A 13722-nucleotide genomic window follows, 5' to 3' on the forward strand; every position below is an offset into this window, starting at 1 on the left:
AAAAAGATAGTATAAGTCATTATAATCAGTAATTATGTCCCCACTGGAGGCAACAAATGCCTCGTTTGTAATGGGTTTTAATGTTTTTGTCTCGTCGCTCCGGCCGGATACGGCATCAACAGTATGTGAGGGGCGTAACATTTCCGTCTCACGCTTGAGGAATTCGGCCAATCATAATGCACTGGATAGCTGGCCAATCACAGCACACCTCGCTTTTTCAGACCGATGAGCTTTGTAAAAATCTACGCGTTTCAAAAAGGCGGGGCATAGAGGAGAAACAATAATGTACAGTATGTGGAAAATAGTGTTGTTTTTTTTTTACTTTAAACCTCATAAACACATTTTATTATACCCATTATAACCCTCACCTTCTTTCTGATTTGAGTGATCCACATATCTGTCAAACTAGCTAATGATGTTTAATGCGTGAATTCTTGATAAAATGCAGTTATATTATGGGCTGTTGGCATTAATTGTGCTCGTGATAGAGCAGTAGTGGAGCGCTCTCAGAGTGACTGAAAACAACGACGCTCCGACTTTCAAAAAAATCCACTCCTCACTCCAGTCAAAAAACACACCGCTCCACTCTGCTCACTCTGCCAGGAACGGAAGAACAAACTAAAATCTCTTCTGTAAAAATGCCCCTGTGGATATATTCTAAACAGGAATTTTTATCAAGTCTTTTTAAATTTGGGGCAAATACATCACCAAATATTTCGCAATGAAAATCACCAACATGCTTAAAAACTCTGTAAATAAGTGAGTGAGTGACGTGACATGTGGCCAAGTATGGTGACCCATACTTGGAATTAGTGCTCTGCATTTTAACCCATCCAAAGTGCACACACACAGCAGTGAACACACACACACCCGGAGCAGTGGGCAGCCATTTTTGCTGCGGCGGCAGGGGAGCAGTCGAGGGTTCAGTGCCTTGCTCAAGGGCACCTCAGTCATGGTATTGAAGGTGGGAGAGAGCGCTGTGCATTCACTCCCCCCACCTACAATCCCTGCCGGTACGAGACTCGAACCCGCAAGCTTTGGGTTACGAGTCCGACTCTCTGACCATTAGGCCACAACTTCCCCCGTGTTTTTTTTTTCTTTTTTTTTTCTAAAGTGAGTAACTGTTATTGCACTTATTTTTAAATAATCTATTTTAAAAATGTATTTCACTGTAATTTTATTTTTTTCATCAATTTAATGGATCCTTGAATTAAAGTAATTTCTTTAAAAAAAAAAAAAGTAATGGCCCCATACATTTTAATACTATAAATATAATACCAGTCCTCATTATAAACACAAAATAATAATCAACTTCAATAGTCTGTGAATTTTTATTTGATGGGGGCGGTGAGGTACCTGAATAATGGGTAGGGGAGCGCTGGACTGCTCTAATGGATGTTTTTAAAAATGTTTCTCCATCAATAATAAAAAAAAAAAATTATTAAAAAAAAGAAATATATTATATATTTATGTATAATTGTTGATGTGAGTAGGTTGTCAATTGTTGTTTTTCATTAAAAATAAAATATTTTCATCACTGATAAGCTACTACTAAATATATTGTAGAAACGTAATTTTCTGTAAAGTTGCTTTGCAGCGATTGTATCAAATAACAAATAAACTTGAATTAAATATTTATGTATAATTATGTTGATGTGAGTAGGTTGTCAATTGTTGTTTTTCATTACTGCGGTGTTTAAAAACAAACAAAAAAAAATAAACCACAGATGGTCAAGTTCCAAAAAGTCATCATAAAAGATGTCAATACATTATATTTCAAGTCCTCTGAAGCCTTACCTTAGCTTTGTATAAGTAACAGACCTCAATTTAGTCCATTATGAAAAAGAACAGCGTGAACATTCTTTAGAATATCTCCTTTTGTCATATATAGAAGAAAAAGTCAACCGGGTTTGGAACAACATTAGAATTAGTAAATGATTACAGAATTATCTTTTACTACCCCATTCCAATTTTACAGGAAATATTGCTAGTTTTGGGACTATCGAACACTTTTCTGCAGTATTGAATCTACTGAGTGCGTTTCGATGCAAATAAAGTATTCAGCATCAAGCAGCTCTGCAATTTTTTCACAAGCTTAATCTGGGCACTATCTACATACTCATACACTTCCCACATAACACCTTAATTATTAGATGAGTCACAGAGATGCATCCATTAAAACAAAAGTGCATCTACTGTAGTCTCCAGAAGCCTTGCATTCCTCACATTCCACTCCACTTTATGTGGGAGCACATCTTCAAAGCCACACGTCATTAGCGTCTTAGTGTAAAGCTTATGCTTGCACTTGCCCGACCAGTTTTTCCATCTCAAGTCCAGCCCCTGGTATATCATGAGCCAGGAAGCAGCTTCTTGAATCCCAGCCGCCGCAGAGAATCTGGACGGGTGTGATTTTACAGTGTTTACAGTCATTCAACGGGACTAGATGGACCTTTGAGCAGAATAAAGCTTTCTTCAAACTATAGTTCTAGAACTGTGTGTTGTGATGTTAGCAGCTGGATTGTAGAGGATGACTACAGTGTACAGTGCTTCAGCATTGAAGCCGTGGCAGAGCTGGGTGGCCGGGTCTCTTCAGAGTGCTAATGAAAACTGGATTCCTCTCTGTACGCACAGCAGCTTCTACTCTGTAGGTTTGACATGCTTTTGTTCAGTTCACTGGTTATTTGCTGCTGCTTCCTTTTTTAAATGTCAAATTGAGTCTTGACATGTTTTTGTCATGCATATGTGCTATGTAAATGTATGTGTTTGAATTTTCACTTGAGCTCTGCCATTGCCGTTTAATTGTGCTGCTTTAGTGGAGTCACATTACCACTTTTTGACAGTCGTTATCACCTGTCGTATAAGCCGGGGGGGTGTTGTCAGTAATTGTCTTTTCTTGCAGACAGAGAGCGGTGTTTCAGTGCTTTAAGCTAAACCACACCTGTCAGTTCCAGAACCGATCTAACTTATAATGCAAGAAAATTATGCACCAATTACTCGTCTACAACACCCAAAGCTTCTCAATCAACCAACTGAGAAACCGCTTTTCAGGGAAGGTTTAATGTGGCTGAAGATTCTGGTTCAGCGGAGTTATTTAAAGAAAGTTTGAGTGATTTGAAGGTTGGCTTTCTGAAAGTTATTCAAGCTAGTTTTCTCTTCAAGCAAGTTTAGAGAGTGGGTGATATGGGCTCCACCCTTTGTTAGATGAATGACCTTTCAAAGAGGCAAAACACAATGGCATCTGTAGTGAGATAAACAATTGAAATGGGTGTGTTTGCTTAAGCTGAAGCATAGTGGAGCTGTCAGAGCTCCTGTGTCATGTCATGTCATGTTTGTTTTGCTCCGGATTCTCTATTTGGATCCTAAACCGGTATTTCTTAGATTTGTTTGTAAACTTGCTTTGTTCGTAAACTTGCTTTTGTTCAGCAACTAGCAAGTTGCAGAATTCAAAACGTCTTTCTCAGTCTAAAAGGTGTATAGAATTTGATATTCAAATGATTTCTGAAGGATCGTGTGATGCTAAAAACTGGAGTAATGGCTGCTGAAAATTCAGCTTTTAAAATATATATTACATAAAAAATATATTAAAATAGAAATCAGTTATTAATATTATCTAACGGTATTAGTGTTTTTAATACTTTATATTTTTAATAATCAAAATAAATCAAATAAATGCAGCCTTGGTGAGTATACATTTTTTTTTAAATCATACCATCCTCAAGAAAATTTTTGTTGGGTGATGAGAAACTTGGTCCACTTAGTCACAGTGAGGTGATAAGGAAAATATGCTATTATTCATTTCCAAATACCAGAAAACTTTATCATTTAATAAAGAAATAAAATTAAGAGTGTGGGGGGAAAAATATTTATTATAAAAGTTATTTATTAATTAGATATTGTTATGAGCCATTTAATATTTTCTTGAGTGCATTGTGATGTATTTCGGATATAGTAAAACTATGAGTAACATTCTTCTATCATTCATAAGGAAATCGAAAGGAGAAAACGGGCAGAAGATGCCTACAAAGCTGCATTGACAGAGCTGAAGAAGAAGCCTCATTATGGAGGACCTGACTATGAAGTGCGTCGACAGCCTATAATTCACACTGGCCTGTCCATCTTTGGTTCAACACACACCCTCCATTCCAAACTGAGATGTTCTCTCTGTGCAGGAAGGACCAAACAGTCTGATCAATGAAGAGGAGTTCTTTGATGCTGTGGAAGCTGCGTTGGATAAACATGACCAGATCGAAGAGCAAGTAATGATTCAGCCATTATTATTTCAAATAAATTAACACTTTTGCAAAGCTGAATGTTTTACGCGTTTGTATTTGTAAGGCATCTGCTTTGAAGTATTGGCTCTCTGGCACGTGATTTGGATTTGCTATACACTGAGCAGCCATTCCATTTGGCTCCGTTTCCATGAAATGGACTGTTTGATTGCATCATCACGACTGTTGAAGTGAGTGTATATATATATATATATATATATATATATATATATATATATATATATATATAGAGAGAGAGAGAGAGAGGGATTATGTTTGTGCTTGCAGTTATGTGGAAAAACTGGGGAAACCAAAGCGGTCAGAGTGGCTTAGTGGTTAGCAAACATGCTCTGACACATTGAAATATGGCACTGTTGCGGTTGTCACCTTCAAGGTCCTCTAAACAAATTTAGCCAATTTGCTAAACTTTACGACATGCCTTTTTGTTACAAAGTTTTTGGTTCATAACAAAAATCTATTTTACATTAAAACAGCACATTAAAATTTGAGCTTTAGTCATTTTAAGTCAGTTAGTTAGTTTAATTGAGTCAGATTGGGCGTTGTTGTTTTTTTTTTTTTTTTTTTTTACCACCACAATAAAGGCCAGTTTACACTGACTATGATGAGAACTATGACTATACTGTTTTATTATTATTCGCTATTTATTAATAGCGAGGTTCACACCACAGCTATAACAATAACAACCAAGAGAAGCGATACCTTTAAATCACTTTCAGAACTTTTTTTTTTTTTTCTCAAGGTGATGATAAAAAACATTGATAGTCAATCCGAATCCACCTGACTTTAAAAAGCTTGGGCATTTAAAGTGCAGACAACATAACTAAACGGAAAAGAACATAAACTGAACATTATTAGCGGTTGATGTGGTGCTAATTTAGGTACTTTTTAAAGTCTGGGTTGAATTTAAAATCAGTATGTTATCTGCCAATGATAAAAAGGGCAAATTTCAACCTTGTTGATTGTATAAGCTGACTACTATTTTGAACCAAAGCTGATAATGAATGTAGGCCCCACTTTTGTGGAGTAACAAATGACTGAAATATAATGCATGACCCAGAGCTCATTGTTCATTGGGATCCAACAGCCAATACACTAGTCAAGAACTATATCCACAGCATATTTCCAGCTAATTCACTTGTATTTTATGCCTATGTCCATACAGAAATGCTACTGTCTTGTTTTGCAGTCCCAGGCAGAAAGGAGCAGGGCATCTCGACAGATCTCCCTCACACCAGACACCTGTTCCTCCATCAGCACTCAGAAATACTTGACTAAGGTAAGTCAGACCACTCTGACTCACCCGCACAAGCACAAACTCCTACACACTCAGTGTCAAAGCACATTTGCTGCTTCGTGACTGATTATGCAATTCTGTCATTGCTGATGGTGGATCTGCTCTGTGAAATCTTTGGAGCGTTTACATTTGTGAAACAGCCTTTGTTCTTCCAGTCCCTCCTGCTGAAGTGTGATCTGCAGTGGCAGTCTGCTGTGTATTCTCTGGGTTATGAGATTTTTATTTTCTTCTCTTTCCCTTGACCTGTTCCCCTCTGGCTCTTTGGTTCAGCCTCGCAGTCAAACTTCCTCCTTATCCTCCGTTGACCTCATAAGTGCCTCCGATGACGTGCACAGGTTCAGTGCTCAGGTAGATTTATGACACTACACTAGTGTGGATGGACTGCAGGCATATGATTATTCTAGTGTACAACACCTCACACTTGTTTTGTTCACAGGTTGAGGAGATGGTGCAGAGCCACATGAATTACTCTTTGCAGGATGTGGGTGGAGATGCTAACTGGCAGCTGGTTGTTGAAGAAGGGGATATGAAGGTGAGATGTAGATGAAGGCAGTATTTTTAAATTTTTTTTATTTAACACTTTGAAATGGAAACAGGATTCCATAGAAACAGCTCCGAGTAAAACAAATATAAAAAGATAATTGAGGCTCTATATTTTATCTTTTGTGGTTTAATTCCCTGTAAGTACATATCTACATTTATATTTATCTATATGCATTACCAATCAAAAATTTGGGGTCATTTTTTTTGTATGTTTTTGAAAGCATAGTCTCTTATGTGCTGCAAATGTATTTATTTTTTTAAATACTGTCAAAACAGTAATATTTTGGAATTGTATTACAATTCAAAATAGCATTTTTTTTTTTTTTTATCCTAACATTTATATTTTAAAAAGATATTTATTCCTGTGATGGCAAAGCTGAATTTTCAGCAGCCATTACTCGGACACTGAAGACTGGAGTAATGGCTGCTGAAAATTCAGCTTTGCCATCACAGGAATAAATACCATTTTAAAATGTATTAATAAAAAATAAAAAAACTTTGCCACATCATTTCAGAACACCACTGCACACCACTTGTATATGTGTGTGTGTTTGTGGCTGACTAAATACTTTTTTTCCCCACTATATATATATATATATATATATATATATATATATATATATCGGCCCGATACTGGTCTCCTGTACTTGTTAAAATGCCTCGATACCACACAGCATGTGTTAAGCGCCATATTCAAACAAAGAAACACAGACAGCACAAAAGAGTTAAGGATGTCTACTACGAAGTATATGTATGCAATGAATATAATGTTAAACATTCCGTATTAACGCCTGTATAGTTGATGTGCGCGAGCTGATAAACAAAGCACGCTGAGTGGATTGAGCGTGCGGTGGCGCAGATGCGCAAGCTTGTCGAGTGAATATATCTTTCTCACAGACATCACTGGAAAGTTTGTAGTTCGGTCGGATATGTCAAAAACAAGTAAGTAAAACAATGCCCAAGTTACTTAACGGTAGGGAGAGCGAGAGAAAGATAGAGAGAGAGAGAAAGAGTGTGATCTTTGATGTTCACTCACTTGGCACATGCATCATTTGGATTAAAACGAAATCGTAAAAATAAAACCATTCATAGGGGCATTCACTATAAACATTATTTCTTTTCAACCTTAGGCATACACGACTTTCTGGCGAAAGTGAATCTAGCAGCCTGTGTGAAATGCGCTAAGCTGTACTATTCTGCATCAGTACAAATACCTGCATGCGTTGCGCGTGTTTTGCTTGCTTGAGTGTTTCTGCATTATATGAGTGGCTTTGGAATATAAATCGCAGCACGTTTCAGGTGAAAAAACGCGACTTCTATTTCTGAAAATATCACAGTTAGGAGATTTATAACGAGTGGTTCCCTACATTATTACAGCAAAGCGCGTGATTACAGTACTAAGCCGCTGCAATGGAGCAGCTCTAATGCTATTAAATTAAAGATGATGTACCACAGAGCAAAACAATGAACAGTGAAAGTAACAAAAACTTGTAAAATACATTTTAATGGGCATAATTAAGTGTGAAAATAACCGAAGGATATACAGTCAAACCAAAAATTATTCAGAGAGCAGATATAATTTTTTTTATATTTTTTACTAGTGGGTGCAGTATACTATAGTTCATTTATGTAAGTGAGGATAGCAAAATAAAGTAAACTGTGACAAATCATACCCAAAAATTCTTCATACAGTGGACTACCAGTAAAACTTATACAGATTTGGGTCCAAAAATTATTCAGACAGAGTCTGGGGAAAAAACTGAAGTTGAGGTTTGCATGAAGCTGGGTGACAGCATGCCCAGGAGACTACAGGCTGTCATTGAGGCTAAGGGCTGCCCGACAAAGTATTGATAGTTGTGTAAATATTGTCATACTAACAGCTGTCTAATTTTTGGTTGATTGTAATCTATTACATACCTTTCTATCAAAATTATCTAGCATTATCAAGATGAATTTGTTCTGACACAGTTTAACTCCGAGTTCTTGTCATATTTAATTACCATTTTCTAAACTATAGCGAATAAACTGTGATGATGTGAGAAATGATGAAGGTGTCTGAATACATTTTGGTTTGACTGTATCTATTTGATAAATGAAGTTAACCAACTAACATTATACATACCCTTTTGGTTTCTGTACCCAATATTAAAAAAATGTACAAATGCAATAAAAATATCGGTATCAGTACTCCGTATCGGCAAGTACCAAAAATAAAAGTATCGGTATCGGGCGAGTACTGGAAAAAGGGGTATCGGTGCATACCTAATAAATATAAATATTTATATTTGTTTGTCCTGGGTAGTTTCTGGTTCAGTCACAAAACGGAAGAAAATGCAAAAGAACCTTGACACCAGTCTAAATCTTCCTCCGGTTATAGTTTGGGATATTTGCATTTTTTCAGTGAATTATCCCATTGAACCCTTTCCAAGTGATATTGCTCTCTTTCCCCTAGAGGTTGCTGTCATTCAAACCACTGTTTGGTCTATTTATAGTTCTTTCATTATTAAAACTCCGAATGAAATGAATATGTTAGAACAATTGTTTTTGCAGGTGTACAGGAGAGAAGTGGAGGAGAACGGCATCGTTCTGGATCCTCTCAAAGCTACGCATGCTGTCAGACGGGTCACAGGTCACGAGGTCTGCCACTACTTTTGGGACACAGCTTTTCGGAACGACTGGGAAAGTATGTTCACCTTGGTACATCGTTTTGCCTTTTTGATTTTCTAATGTTATATTTTGAGAATGTACGTTTAAAAAAAAATGCTTGTCTATGATTCAAGAGGAGAAAATAGAAAACTTAAGAAAATGCTGTCATGGAAAAATATGTAAAAACAACTTGTTTATTTATAGCAACTGTTGAAAGCTTTCAAGTGGTTGAGACACTCTCAGATAAAGCGGTCATCATTCATCAGACACATAAGGTATAACATTCACTATTGCATCATGGGTGGTTGTTTCTGAAATCTTTAGATCTCAGGTTTTTTTCCTCACTTCTCTGTTGCAGAGGGTGTGGCCTGCTTCCCAGAGAGAAGTGCTTTACGTATCAGTCATCCGAAAAATTCTCTCCACTAATGAGAATGATCCAGACACCTGGCTGGTGTGCAACTTTTCAGTGGATCATGACGGCTATCCAGTTAGTATCTCATTAAAAGTTGCCTCTTCGTGCAATTTGATATCATAAACGCAGGTTATTGGAAACCTAGAAGCATGTAAAAGCATATTATTCAACATTAGCAGTATACAGTAAGCTGTGCATCAGAAAGCTGTCTTACAGGGTTTTTTGTTTGTTTGTTTTTATCCAGCCTTCTGCTAGATGCATTCGTGCCAAAATCAATGTAGCCATGATCTGTCAAACACTAATCAGCCCACCAGAGGGAGACAAAGAGATCACCAGAGACAACATCCTCTGTAAAATCACATATGTAGCCAATGGTAAGTGTTGGGGGTGTTTGACCCTCCTATTTAAAGTTTCAAACCCCCCAAAAAATTCGAACTAAAGGTTGGATGGGGTTCTTAAAGCACATGCAAAGTTTGGTCTCAGTAAGATTTGTGTTTCTGAAACTAATTAGTACTTGTATTCAGCAACGAGGAATTGAATTGATCAAAAGTGACCGAAAAGATTTAAGACTTTATAATGTTACAAAAGATTTATGTTTCAAATAAATGCCATTCCTGCTGTTTGAACATTCTATTCATCAAAGAATCCTGAAAAAAATGTATGACATCCACAAAAATACTAAGCAGCAAAACTGTGTTCAACATTGATAAAACTAAGAAATGTTTCTTGAGCAGCAAATCAGCATTTTAGAAAATGTTTAGAAACTTTTGAACAGTAGTGTATTTTTACAAAAATTAAAGCTATACGTTTTATATTTCAAATGTCTCCGTGACCGCAAAAGTTACATTAAATGTTAGTTTGTACTTGACAAAAAAGACCTCATAAATTCTGAATGATGAGATTCTGAAGCGGTAACTATAGCAACTGTTTGGCACTGGAGCACTTTTTGTTAGCGTCAGACAGTAGGTACATCAACAAACCATGACTGTCAATATTTTATTATAAATTGTTATTATACATTTTCAGTTTCCAGATATATACATTTTGGGGGAATGGGCTGTTTAAAAATGAAAAAAAATTCATCAGTTTGGATTGCAATATTTATTTTTTGTATACATGATATAAAATGTCGCATTAATGCTGTGTTCATGTAATCCTTAAGTAAATCCTGGAGGTTGGGCTCCTGCATCAGTCTTGCGAGCCGTAGCCAAGAGAGAATACCCCAAGTTCCTTAAACGCTTCACCTCATATGTTCAAGAGAAGACCAGCGGTGAGGCTATTCTCTTCTGAACAACACCAGGTAACTTGCACCTTTAAAAAAGCGCCTGTTTCCCACCTATAAATCACATCGCATTGTACATTTATTCAAAATCTGGTCTTCTCTTTCTCCAGGTTGTTTAATCTGCATTCCCAGTTTGCTTTCTGACTCAAATGAAGAAACGCCTTATTCACAATGCTCTACCATCAGAGAGAGCTGCTCTGCCCAAGTGCTCTTGACACTCTTCTGAAACCTTTTAAAGCCGTATCCATACAGGTGCTACACCAACACCAAAAATGGTACAAAGTCTGTAAAAGCACCTTTTGAAGAGTGCAAACACACTAGAATAACCAACACAGCCTGTTCATCTTCAGAAGGCTTTACTTGTTTTTCCGTAAATGAGCTGCGGCTCAGGTTTTATTAAAGTAATTTACATTTTTGTAAATATTTGGTCAGAGTTTGAGGACTATGGCCTTGATGAGATATACATATATGCTGTAAACTTGATACCGTGATCTAATCCCAACATCTTCTCAGCTGTACGTGAGCTTTCTCACTGGCCATTTGTTTTAGGAAGACCCTTTTCTAGCCCCGATGATCAATAGGATGTCAGGAACTTCAGATCTTTTGTACAGTTGGTATCTAAATGTTTAAGATTATTTACATATGAAGGCATTATACATCTTGATTATTGTAATTCATTAATGTGGCTTTAGGCAAAGTGTACATTTATTGGGAAGTGCTTGTATAAGACAATAATCAAAGTAGAGAGGGTATTTTGGTAGACGTGAAAAGTTGGTGATGACCAAAATTGCCTTTCGTTTTTTTGTCTTGTATTTCTTTTCTTTTCATTTTTTTCTTGTTTTAAAGTTGTTTCACTTTATTTGCGACTTTTTGGGACCCTTAAATGGCAGTTTCAACAATGTCATTCCACTTCTTAAAGAATTGGTTCATCACTACCTGTTGGGCTTCCATCTACACGATTTATGTAGAACAGGGGTGTCCAACCCTGCTCCTGGAGAGCTACCATCCTGCAGATTTCAGCTCTAACCCCAATCAAACACACCTGAACCAACTAATCAAGGTGTTCAGGGTTGCTTGATAATTACAGACAGGTGTGCTGGAGCAGGGTTGGAACTAAAGTCTGCAGGACGGTAGCTCTCCAGGAGTAGGGTTGGACACCCCTGATGTAGAATTACTGCAGTTGTGCCATCTATGCATATGAAAGAAAGGGAATTGTAATAGAATTTTACAGGGGGTTTTTTTGTCACTTTTTGGGGTCTAATTCACTATATGGAGCAGTTAATAAATTAAGCACTATCAATAGTCTTAAAGGGTAGTTCATGCAAAATGACAATTTTTCCTCATCCTCATGTTGTTTCAAACCTGTATGACTGACTGACTTCTGTAGAACACAAAAGAAACTATTTTGAGAAAATGTTTTTCTCCATACAGTGGATGTCAATGGTAACCAAATCTGCTTGGCTACCAACATTCTTTAAAATATTTTTTGTGCTCTTTTGAAAGTCATTCAGGTTTGGAACAACTAAAGTAAATGCGTTTTATTTTTGAGTGAACTATCCTTTTAAAAAAAGGCCTCGAGGTCATGATTTCTTAGATAAGAAATGAAATGCACATGTAAGACACCACCATTCATTTGAGTATGCATCATAATATGTTCAATATATTTTTTGTAACAGTTTGCACTAAACAATCTTATTTTTTTGTTTAATAATCCCCATTATAGTCTTTCCATACTAATACTTGAGTTCAGAATGCCTAATTTGATGTGTGTAAGGTGCAAGTTATGAATTCATTGCATTACTTGCCTGGCTGCCACTACAGATTTGCTGCTGCAGTTCTGCTTCGAGCACTTTTATTTAGTTAAATGGTGTGAAACTCTTTGCTCATGACAGCAAGAACAAGAAGCTTTCTGAACTTTCTGGTTTTATTTTGAGATCTACAAATGTTGAAAGCTTTTCGGAAAGAAAAGTTTTGTAAATGACTTCTTTCTAAATGTATGTAGTATTACCAATTTATTAATGGAACCACATTTTATGAAAAAAAATCACTTTTTCATTTAATGTTCTTGCCTGTAGTTTGTTAATCTCACTTAAGGATTCTTTTCTGTGTTGTTGAGGTATATACAGGAGGAATATCTTGCTGTACAATGCAATAAACCTACAGTATCTCATCCTATGAACTCACTGTACTGTGTACAACAGGGTTGGAACGTTTCCAATCACGCTGAGCGCTGGTGACTGACAAACCCATGGGCTGATCATGTGCATGAGACTGGGTTACTTATTCAAGATAAGCATGAGGGGAGGAGTAACACAGTTAGCGCACCGAGATTAACTCGTGTGTGTGTGTGTAAAACCCGTTTCATCCCTGCAGGTCTGTCAAGGGCCTTGCTGAGTTTAAGCCAATCAGCCATTAGTGTCCTGGTGAGATGTGATGCAGGGCGACACTCTGGTGAGGCAAGAGCCTATAATGACGTTGCCTCAGCCCTCAGGAGAACTCAAAAGAACTCCCAACCCTCAGGTGGTCTCAAGCACACAGATAACCTCAAAACCTAACAGCTGCGCTTTTTTTTTAGTACTGAACTATTTTTTAGCTTGTGCTAGAGGAGAATCAAGATTTTGAATCGTTAAATTCCTTTATAGTTCAGCTACATGATTCGTTTGATTCAATGATTCATTTGGTGCCTTTTTTGGTTCTCAGTAAGGCTAATCACGAAGTAATCTTTTTGTTTTTTCTGTAGAGTTCAGCTAAATTTTTGGCAACACCTGAAAAGAAGTAGGAACTCTCACAATGGCAACGTACCCTGCAAACTCAAATTTACTGCTCATGTTGATTCATTCAACTCTGGAGATTGTTATTTGGTAATCGGTTGATTGAAAAGAAGCTAATGTGAATTCCAAAAATCATAATCTAGAATATTGACTCATTCCTTTCCTTAACCAATTAAAAGGCCATGTTTATCATTTTATAAAACTTTTTTTGTTCAAAACCTGTATTACTTGAACTATTTGAAAGTTGTTTAAATAATTTTATGATTGAGGATGTTAGATATCGGAGCTAATATTTGGCAGGACTAGTTTTAAAGGGATCATATGATGCGATTTCAATTTTTCCTTTCTCTTTGGAGTGTTACAAGCTCTTGGTGCATAAAGAAGATCTGTAAAGTTGCAAAGACTAAAGTCTCAAATCCAAAGAGATATTCTTTATAAAAGTTAAGAGTCAACCACGCCTACCTAAAACGGCTCGTTCTAACACG

At 36.8% G+C, this 13722-nt stretch overlaps 1 protein-coding gene across 2 annotated transcripts in view; it reads left to right on the forward strand.

The window, feature by feature from the left end:
* Positions 1–11202, forward strand: part of LOC107555488 (collagen type IV alpha-3-binding protein-like) — a 26699-nt gene extending 15497 nt beyond the window's left edge. For both annotated transcript variants that reach the window (XM_016238307.1, XM_016238308.1), the window contains 11 exons: positions 3986–4078; positions 4170–4256; positions 5476–5565; positions 5854–5931; positions 6020–6115; positions 8677–8809; positions 8977–9047; positions 9131–9259; positions 9429–9558; positions 10347–10484; positions 10577–11202. In XM_016238307.1, the coding sequence (XP_016093793.1) occupies positions 3986–4078; positions 4170–4256; positions 5476–5565; positions 5854–5931; positions 6020–6115; positions 8677–8809; positions 8977–9047; positions 9131–9259; positions 9429–9558; positions 10347–10474 (1035 nt within the window). In that variant the 3' untranslated portion in view covers positions 10475–10484; positions 10577–11202. The remainder of the gene's footprint in view (positions 1–3985; positions 4079–4169; positions 4257–5475; positions 5566–5853; positions 5932–6019; positions 6116–8676; positions 8810–8976; positions 9048–9130; positions 9260–9428; positions 9559–10346; positions 10485–10576) is intronic.
* Positions 11203–13722: the final 2520 nt, after the last annotated feature.

The sequence above is a fragment of the Sinocyclocheilus grahami genome, unplaced genomic scaffold (genome assembly GCF_001515645.1).
Source record: "Sinocyclocheilus grahami isolate Dianchi unplaced genomic scaffold, SAMN03320097.WGS_v1.1 scaffold535.1, whole genome shotgun sequence".
Lineage (NCBI taxonomy): Eukaryota > Metazoa > Chordata > Actinopteri > Cypriniformes > Cyprinidae > Sinocyclocheilus > Sinocyclocheilus grahami.